Source organism: Ustilago hordei (genome assembly GCF_900519145.1).
Source record: "Ustilago hordei strain Uho2 genome assembly, contig: UHO2_contig_02, whole genome shotgun sequence".
Lineage (NCBI taxonomy): Eukaryota > Fungi > Basidiomycota > Ustilaginomycetes > Ustilaginales > Ustilaginaceae > Ustilago > Ustilago hordei.
This window is the reverse complement of record NW_024545252.1, coordinates 1,819,594-1,829,698: the sequence shown is the minus strand read 5'-3', so window position 1 is coordinate 1,829,698 and position 10,105 is coordinate 1,819,594. Positions and strand designations below refer to the sequence as shown.

At 53.5% G+C, this 10,105-nt stretch overlaps 2 protein-coding genes across 2 annotated transcripts; one reads left to right on the top strand and one right to left on the bottom strand.

The window, feature by feature from the left end:
• Positions 1 to 2,300: 2,300 nt before the first annotated feature.
• UHO2_01373 (uncharacterized protein) lies at positions 2,301 to 4,952 on the top strand (the record flags this gene model as incomplete). The annotated part of the gene is made up of 1 exon (XM_041553840.1): positions 2,301 to 4,952. The coding sequence occupies one exon, from the start codon at positions 2,301 to 2,303 to the stop codon at positions 4,950 to 4,952; it is 2,652 nt and encodes an 883-aa protein (XP_041409774.1).
• Positions 4,953 to 7,212: 2,260 nt separating this feature from the next.
• Positions 7,213 to 9,477, bottom strand: UHO2_01372 (uncharacterized protein; the record flags this gene model as incomplete). Its single annotated transcript, XM_041553839.1, has 1 exon — positions 7,213 to 9,477. One exon carries the CDS (start codon positions 9,475 to 9,477, stop codon positions 7,213 to 7,215), a length of 2,265 nt encoding a protein of 754 aa, XP_041409773.1.
• Between the last annotated feature and the right edge of the window lie 628 nt (positions 9,478 to 10,105).

The window sequence follows — 10,105 nt, the reverse complement described above, 5'->3', positions numbered from 1 at the left end:
GTCCAGGCTTGTATCATTGCACATACATTTGCAAGCCATTATGATTGACCAGATGAGGTGGCAGAATACCTTAAGGCATCAGAAACACTATCTGAAGCTGAGGTGCTGGAGACCACATCAGGGATGGAAGCATATCAGCAGGCTACCGAAGATGCAAGGATACAACGAAGGGAAAACCAGCAGCAATACAAACAGGAACAGGCTGCTGCCATGGAGGGCATGTCTCAGAACTGAGTCCAGAAGTTCAGGCAGGAGAAAGCACTGGATCTTAGGGAGGAGATGCTCACTGCACTCTTTGCTTCTCATGGCTGCCCTTTTGAGGACACAACAGCAGAATCTCAAAGGATGGGAATGACAACATTGGCCTTTGCCGAATGGCAGGAGAGACAAAACCAACAGCATGAGGCTCACAGAAGACAGCAATCAGAACAGGTGTGATGTAAGCTATTTGCTTTAGCTTTTCAATCAAAGGTTTTGGCATTGTTCAGTATAGTGTTCAACAATGTCCAATATGATCACTTTGATCTTGACCTGGTGTAGGGAATCAGAGATTGTTTTTACTGGGTGAGTCAAGTGAAACTCCAAGTTGCACGTGTCACAGGCCTGTGCAGTTTCTTGGGGTGTCAAAAATTGGGCCCAAACATATTTTCAAAGTATTGTGTTTTCAAAACTCAGAGATAACTGAAACCCCCTAATGAGTGCATTGTGTGAAGAGGAAAGCAAGATATAAGCAAGCAATGGGTGATAGCAACAAGAGCAGGATAAGTAACATATGCTCCCTGTTAGGTTATGTCTCTTATTGGCCATAAGACTTCATTGTGTTTTTGGAAACCCGCATTTTCTTGGGGGGGGTTCAAATTCCCTCCAAAAACGCGCTTTTCAAAAAACCCGCGTTTTTAAAAACGCAAAAACTTTGATACCCCCTTTAGTTCGTGTTATTATAGTCGGTTTTTAGTTTCGTTTCGTGCGACTGAGTCCAGACGGGACAATGATGAACGCTCTCGACTGCGTTCCCGAGCTCGGATCGACTGATAGCAGGAAAAGCACCAGGAAAAGAAAAGAAGGAGTGGCTGAAGGAAGATTTCTCCTCTTTCTTGCCTCGGGGATTTTAATCAGGAAATCATTGTTGCGCTGCTCTCACGCTGCTCGATGCATTTCGTGCAACCAAACGTTGACCCTAAATTTAGATTCCTGCTCTCGCTGTCAGGAGAGTGGTGCATCACGTGATCGTCAAGAAGGCCTGCGCGTCTAGGCTGGACTCAACAATCGAATTGTTCCACTTCTCCACTCCTCTCTTCGCAACATCATCATTACCAGGAGCCAGGCATACCATTAGCAGCCTGGTTCGTCCTTAATTTGCCCTCCCTTTACACCCTCCCTTGCCGCTCGTCTCTGCGCTCAACCAGCCCTCTGTCACGGCGGGCCGGAGCCTCCTTGTCGAGCTTCGAGGACTTCACGGGTCTTTGCCTGCAATCCACTCAAGTTTTCGTGCTATGTATATACAATTTAGTTATGTTTTTTCGTGCGATTGAGTCCAGACGGGACAGCAATTATTGATGGGAGGACCCTGTGTCCACGACCCTGGATCCGACTCCACTCCTCTAGCTCCGGCTAGGCGACACCCTCCCTCATTCATCTGTGCTTCTTCTTGTGCCTCTTCCTGTGCAGCCACAATCAGCGCTCTTTCCACCCAACAGCGCCCCCGAAAACCTTCCGCTCCGTTTCACCAGTGATCTAGGCTATCGCTTCGCCTCGCATTGCCTCGCCTCGTTGACATTGACCGCCACTATCTTCCCTCAATGCCACCTTATCCCCCTTCTGCCTCCATCTGTCTAGCTCCACCCTCGCTTAACCCTATCCAGTCTTTACTATTCGACCTTTTCAAGCCACATTCCGCATCGATACCGGCAGTCGTCTATTTCCCACCTGCACAGTATAAGCCAGCCCCGCCAACGGAGACGCCCATATCAGCTCTCGACAACACCCGCCTAATAGCCCACGCCTATTTGGTTCTCGAGCACGTCTTGACAAGCCTTGCGTGTGAACACAACGGCATTCCACGCACATCTTCCTACCAAAAATCAGCGATCCGCCATCGATGTGCTGAGCACCTTACCTCCTCTTTACAAATCCTCTCGATCCATCTAATTACCCGCTACCAACCCAGACACCAGATACCATCGCATCTCATTCCGCCCCTGACAACTTAGAAAAGCGCACTTACGACGCCCGCCTGGGCATAGTGCTTCGCTCGCCCCTCTCCCCAGCACCATCTTTCTGCCCTCGCTACAGCTGGAGAGATGGACTTGATACGTCCCCTTGAAGACAGGGTCAAGGCCGCGAGGTCGGGTTCGCGGCTCCAGAATCGTGCTTGCGATCAGTGTCGTCGATCCAAGAGGAGATGTGACCTCGCAGAAGCTGGACCTGATGGTCTTCCAATCCAGCATGCAGGTTCTTGCAAGCTCTGTGTGCGTAAGAGCCTTCAGTGTACGATCCACTGGAGCGCGTTGCAGCAGACCGTCAGCTCGAGTCAACAGGAGCTTCGACACATTTCGCAGACTTCGTCGAGCTACACTGCCCTCCAGGATCAGCTCTCGACCCATCAGTATCTCCCTGCCGGCCTTTCAACCACATCAAAGAGCTTGAGTGACAAAATTGATGGTCTCTACATCTCCACAAAGCAGCTCTTCACCTATGTCGCGGCATGGGAATGGGTATGGCAGCATTTCCTTGGCCCTGGCGCCACACCTGCAGGCGTTGGACTGGGTGCAGCGGTCCATCCTCGGCGCGGCCTGCTGAGCGCCAGTGCAGCACGCGCATGGGATGACATGATGGTCGTCAACAATGTTCCGCACATCTCTCCCAATTTCTTCTACAGTACTTTCGTATGCGACGAAGCATACAGACCTAGCGGACGCTTCAAGCGTCTTCCGAAGAGGGCAGACGAGATCTCGATGCAAGCTTTAAAATATGCCATCGTTGCATATGCAAGCCAGTATGGTTCCCAAAGCCCGGGCGAATGGCGTGGGGACGAGAGCGAAAGGCTGCGAAGGCACAAAGACACCCAGATCGCCGAGGCTACATGGATGCGGGCGCGTGACTTCCTCATGGCCCACTCCGTCACCACTTTCCGCATGGCGTACGCTCTCCACCTCTTCAGCAACACTTGCCCTCCACTGCGCAGCGCCAAAGCCAACTCGGATGTCGTGCAAGAAACCGTCTTCATGCTGCAGACCGGACTTCGTATGATGGACGACCTCGCAACTGACTTACTGAGACAGCAGGATGAAGATCTCTTCGAAATCGGCTATCACAATACGGACGGCGCCAGGATCGACGATAATACGTACTTGAGGTCGGATCCAAGTTATAGAGCGTGCGTCGATCGTGCTCATGCCCTCAAGGACGTTGCCGAGAATCTGCTGTGGTATTCGGCCATTTGCGACTCGGCATCGACGAGCGGCTTTGGCATGCCTCCGGTCGTACGCGGCAGCACATCCGACAAGGTTGACATTGACGCTATGCAATTGACCGCTGCTATGCCCGCTGCATCCATTTCGGCGTCCAGACACGGTGTGTTGGACGGCTCTTGCTTCCCATCTTCGAGCTCTATGGGGTCCATCCCCGACGTCTCGGCGTCGTTCGATCAGGATGGGTTCGGACCGTCGCCTAGCATCTCTCCCAATCCAAACCCGACGGGCTACCACGATCCAGCAATGTTGGGGCTTGAGCCTGATTTCATGATGCCAGCTGCTGCGATGGATGGGGACTTTGGCTCGCTCCATCGGGACTGGCAGCAACGAGCGGATCCAAATGCTTCTACAGTGCACAATGTCCAAACGTCGTCGAATAACCATCATGGCTCCTCCAGCGCGCTCTCCTCTCCGTTGGACGCAGCAGCGGACAACCCAAAAACGTGGGTTCGGATTGCGCGGCGAGCGCTTCAGGCTTCGAAAGAGATCCCATACATCCTGTCGAAGTTCGCTGCCGCACCAGGCGATCCTGCTCGTGTCAAAGAGTTCTTGAACCTGTCGCAAACCGGTGCGTCCACGCAGATCATGGTCTGGCAGCGCAATGGTAACTTCCGTGCCTGCCTCGACGACCCGAACAGTTCGGCTGCCGACCTTGCAGAGAAGTTCCAGCGAACATGGAGTGCGATCCTTTTCGTAGAGCAGGTCTTCCATCCGCTTCTCAACCTTGATCCGCATCTATACGCGCAAATGCCGGCTTCAGCGCAGTCGATGGCCAATCATTTGATCGACCAGGTGAGCATGGGTGCGCTCCTCTTCTTGGAGCTGTGCTGCTTCCTTGAAGGCACACTGTGGCTCCAGAGCTCCAGCGACCCTTCATGGCCAAGAGCTGCGAGCATGCTTTGTGCCAAGCTGGATCAATCGCGAGAGCTGCGCCACGTAATCCGTCGCAGGAGTGCACTCCGTATTGCCAAGTTGCACAACATGGTCGACAAGCAGGTCGGACGAATACTGCGCTACGGAGGGTCGCCGCCCCGCGAGACCTACGGTAGCGAGCATCCATCTCCAAGTGGATCAGGCTATTCGGGACACCGCAATAGCGACGCTGGCAACAGTGAGGCACCCGATGCACGCAGCAGCTCTGCTCGTATTGTGATTCCCTTACCGCAAGACGATATGATCGTGCCCGCATTGCAGATCCATAGCAGTCGTCATCCGGTACCGACTCACCTTGCCTGCGCATTACACATCTCGTTCTGCGCACTTGTGCCAGATGCGCTTCAAGAGATCAGTCAGCAGGGAGCTGCTTCGTCCGTCACCCTTGATGCACTCGATTCGGATCTGCATGGTTTGCAAGGCATCCTCGACAGCGTGCTGAGCTTTGGACCTTTCTTTCACCGCGAGCCGAGTCTCGAGACACTATTCTCGACGAGGAACTGGCTGGCTCCAGACCGTCAGCCGCTCGTCATGACGCTGCGTTGATTGAGCTGTCCTTTACTGGCGCTCAGAGCGTGCGCGTGGGGTGCCATCGATCGCTGACTTACCCCGTTCAATGAGCCATACGTGCTGAGATGGCGGACGAGAGAAGCATCGAAAACAAGATCGCCCCCTCATCCTAGTGATCACCACAGTGGTCAGGTTGTGCCCTCGCCGCACTGCCTCTTCATCCTCCTTTCTCGTGCCGTCCAGATCCAATCCTGTATTTTTAAGCATTAACGTCTTACCCAAAGCTGTTTCGATAATCACAATTCGGTCACCTGTTCATTCTTCAATGTTGTGGCGGTCCACGGAAGAACTCCTTCTCTCTCTCTCTGGGCACGCGTAAGAACTTCTGATTGAGCCTGTTCGGCGTTGCCGTCAGAGAATGTCGCAAGTCTGTGATCGGTGGTGATCACTTCCCCGCACACTCGTTCCGCGCACGCTCCCATTGTGCGAGAAGCAAGAGACGGAGTACTAGACAGCTCGACGAATACAAGCCTGCGTCGCAATGCTGCTCTTCGTCCGTACTCGCACCTCACAGCCTGACTGCTTGAGGCTGTGTACGGGTTTGCCGACGAGATGAGTGGACAGCGTGAGAATTCTTTCAAGTTCCGGAGTTTGACGTGGCGTGCGTTCTTCCGGGCGTCTCATGCCATACCGGATGTGCCGAACATTGAACTGATGTTTCCTAGGGCCTTCAAGTACGTTAGAAGGGAAGCTTGAATTAAGACGTGAAGGGGGGGGGGGGGGGAATCCCCTCTATATATACCTTACATATCTGGCTATGTTCTAACTGTGTTCTGCTGAGCGCCCGAGGGGCGCTCCTAAATACAAAGGGAAGTGATAGTGATCAAAGGGTGATAACGAACAAAAGGTAGTGAGGATTCGTGCGAGAGAATCAAAGGGTCCGTAGGGGCTTCCGACACGTGCTCAGACAGGCCGTCTGGAACACTGATTGCTTCTATTTTTCCTACCGTCACTCGCTGATGTGATCTGCAGAAAGAGGGCGCTCGTTGAATAGTCACCAGAAACAGGGTTCCGAGCATCGGCAGAGCCGCTCACTTCGCCTTGAACCAGCACAAGTCTGTGATCGGAGACAAAGTAGGTGGCGTAGCAAAGAGTCGAAGGTTCTCGTTCCGACCATGTTGATCTGTTGCAAGGTCGACAGCGACGGAATGACATAGTTAGCCCTCTTCGCAAAACGCTTGGGTCTAAGAAGCTTTTCGTCGCCACACTTGCACTGCCTCCAAATGGTGCTCTCGAGAGGAGCCATCGGATCATCTGACCAATCATGGCTTTGCGGAGTCTTTGTTTGGCTCGACCGCACTTCTCGCAACTTGATCAACCACCAAAAGCTCAAGGTCTCTGTTGACGTGGTGCGAAGGCGGCTTGGCCAACTGACAGAGGAACAATGGATCGATGAACGTACAGGGAAATACTCGAGGACCTCGGAGGCCCTGCCTTCGGGACAACCAGCGGCTCTTTCTCAAGGATCGGCTCAGAAGGCTCATAGCGACACGGTAGCTGACGCTGCATGCTGGAGGTAGTCCGGCTCGAAGGGATAAAAAGGGTCGACTGGGACGACCAACAGAACCTATTCTCCTCAACCTCATCCACAACCACACACTCTCTCGAACACACTCAAACACACACATGCAGCAGAGTCCCACTCGCACGGTAGTTTCCCGCTAAGTTTCCCCCCGTCATGCTCCGCTCCACTGTGTAGATATATAAGAAGTGGCAGTTAGTCAATAGCCCCTGTAGAAAGGACCATCCATCTGTACTTACGTTCATCGTCGTCGCCATACGTAATCAAACCGCGTCCTACCATCCAAGCCTGTCAACCTTCAACAGTAACTACCTGAAGTGTTAGTGCCATGAATGCATCAGAGTCGATGTGCTCTTATGTCCAATGTCGATTTGCGTTTCTTCTTTCTCATTTCAGAAGCAGTCATTGTGAAACTTGTCCAAGTACGTTCTGAGACTCTTAACTGTGGCCACAAACGTTTTCAATGCCGATATTATAAGTGGATAACATTGTCCAAACATGCATGGCGACGAACAAAGGGGAATGAGAAAGGGTCGTTACAGTACATTATAAGAGAGTGGCCTCTGCCGACAGCCGCAATAGTATATCCGTGTCCGCTGACTGCACAGCCCGATGGGCCGGGTGAGGGAAAAGTATCAGCAGTCGAGACATCGAGACATGGGCCGTCAAGAGCCCAGCAAGCGGGCCTTAGTTGGACATCACTTCCAAGTCCCGCTATGTCGACGACTTGGGATCACCCTTGACTTGCTTACCCCACCAGCTCTGGAAGGAACCATCCTCAGGCTGAGCTGGTGGCGAGGCAGCACGGGTTGTGGCGTTACCAGCCGAATGCTTTGCAACAGGCTTGATCTTGCTCTTCTGCTGTGGAAGCTCTTGCTTCAGTCCAGAAGATGCCGGCTTTGCAGAAGTGGAGTCCTGATCCTCACGAGTTTCGTACCAAGCCTTGGCTTGAGCTTGAGCTGCCTGAATACGAGCGATTGCGTTGACCAACGATGGTGTCGCAGGGAACGATGGCGTCAAAGGTGTAGCTGGTTGGCTGTCTCCTGTTGGGAACGGCGGCGGGGGCGACTTGGTCGTGTGGCGCGAGAAAGATGGATGGGTGGGCGAGGACAAAGCATCACGGTCCCGATAAACTCCCAACGACTTCTCGGCAGGGGCAACTGAACTAGATAAACGAGAAGCTTCACTTGCGGAGTTGACCGTTGTTCCGCTGAGACCGCTACCGTTGGAGCCACGACTGTTGCTACTGTTGGTGCGGTAGCTCGGTGGTCGAGGCAAGACAAGAGCTCCGCTGTTGTCGGATTTGGTGTCACCACTGGCACTGAGAGGCTTCAATTCATCTGCAAGCTCATCAGCGTCAGCTTTCGACAGGATGCTCTTAGCCGAAACAACCTTGCTACGAGGATTGAGCTTGTGCAGAGTAGAGTCACTGTCGTAGTCGGTTGCATCGGAATCGGTGCCGGCGAGTTCAAGGTCTTTACTGAGAGCTTCGAATTTGGCGGGACCGCCACGGATCTTGGCTGTACGAGAGCGACGAGCCTGTCGTCGCTTCTTTGCGCCAGGGAGATGGGTGAGAGGGCTCTTCTCCGGATCGTAAGGATCTGAGATGTTGCCATAAGCGGCCGGGCGTACGGGAGTAGCGAAGGCGCGAGAGAACTTGTGCCAGGCGCTGGGAGCAGGTTCGAAGGACCCTGCCCGGTCATGAGGCTCGGAGGAGTCGTGGTTCTCAAGACGTTGAGTGAAGGTGCCAAGGTAGTTGTTCCACTCCATGTCAGGATCCTCAGCTGCGTGCTTGTGGAAGAAGAACTCGAAGAGGAAGCCGACAGCAGCGCTTAGCACAGCGCCTGCAATGAAGCCCTTGAACGCCGACGTGCCCCACTTCTTAGATGCGCTTGCTTCGGAAGCTGAGCCATCGATAGCAAAGAGTAAGACCCAAAGGTCGATCCAAGAACCAGAGCTGGTGCGGGAGGGAGCAAAGAGTGCCACACCGTCCAAGAAAGTGACGGCGCCGATGATGGATGTGCATATGTTGAGCAGGTGGAAGTGAATGGCGTTTCGTCTTGGGAGTAGGAGAGGAGCGGTGATGAGACTGGTGCAAATACCGATAAAGACGGCTCGGATTATCAATGTGTGAATGCCGAACATTGCTGTCGCGATGAGTGTCAAGCAAGCGCCTGAGAGAAGGCCGGCGAATGCTCGGGCGAACAGAAACCAATGACCTGCGAAGAAAGCTCCCAAGAGACCAGGGAGAAGCCAGATGAGGAAGAGCCAGGTGGATGTGACTGACTTGGCTTGTGAAACGCAGATGGCCGCAGTCACGACGATGGAGAGGAAAGAAAAGGAGAGAAAGCCGACAAGGATGCCACCAACACCGCCTGCGATGGGTGGGCCTGCGAAAAGAGGACCGAAGCGGGCAGGCTTCTTGGCCTTGGCCTTGGCATCGATTCTGTTTGCACTCATGCCGAGGTTGCAGCCCCAAAAGAAAGAGGCCCAGCCAAAGAAGAGCATGAAGAGACCCGAGAGGATCCAGATGATGCAGAGGAAGACGCTCATCCAGTAGTGGTCGTGTACCAAGGCTGAAATCGAGAAGGCCGGAGTGAGCATTGAGGAAGAGTCTAGATTAGATGAAGATGCTGTGACGGCCATCATACTGGTCTCGATGTTGGATGCTGGCTGGCCTGTACTGGCAACACTCGCGGCTGGCTGGGCAAGGTTCTGAGACCATGGACTGTCCTGATGGCTTACGACGTAGCTCTGAATGGCTTGGGTAATCTCGGATGAGTGGTGGCCTTGATAGGAAGACGAGCCGATGTCGGATGAGGCTGAAGACTCTTTGGCTAGCTCTGCCATCTTGTGTGCGTGGACGGCCAGAGCATTTGCAATCTGTTCTGGGTCGTGGCCTTGGAAGGTATGATCCGGGTCGGAATCACGGATGGCGAGGTTAGGCGTAGGTGTTCGTGATAGTAGTCGTGGAGCCATGATGTGCGATGGCGATGGCGACGCTGCTGCGTCCAGCAAGTCGAAAGATCAGCAGAGGAGAAGAGGAGATGGTGGCGGTGATGAACAGGAAAGAAGATATAATGAAGGCAGATAGCTATCAAAAGCTACTCATGACTGCAGATGTCAAAGGTCATTCGATTTGCATACGTTTAGTGCGGTCTCACGCTAAGGTACAGCAGGTAGAAGTGATACTTCTCGACGCCCCGCTTTTGGGCTCGAAAAGGAAGGTTGAGCTATCTTGGGTCCGAGGGGCCCAAGACACGACAAGATCCGACACTCTGCCACGCTTCAGCAATGAGGTCACGGCTCTCTGTTCTCTGTCGATGTAGAAGAACACTGAAACGAGACAGATAAACAAGAGACACAGGGGCTCGTGAGAATGATAAACTTTACCGAAGGCTCTCAGAGCGGAGTATGATCAACTTGAACTCTAACTATCCTGCAAGAAGCGGCAACTGCAGTTTTCGACAAGACTGTGTGCGCGTGTGCGCGTGTGCGCGTGTGCGCGTGTGCGCGCGTGTGTGTGTGTGTGTGTGTGTGTGTGTGCTCTAGTGCCGGAAAAGGGTCGGGTCAGGGGCTGTTTGCAGATCGGCGGTCTGTGTGTTGG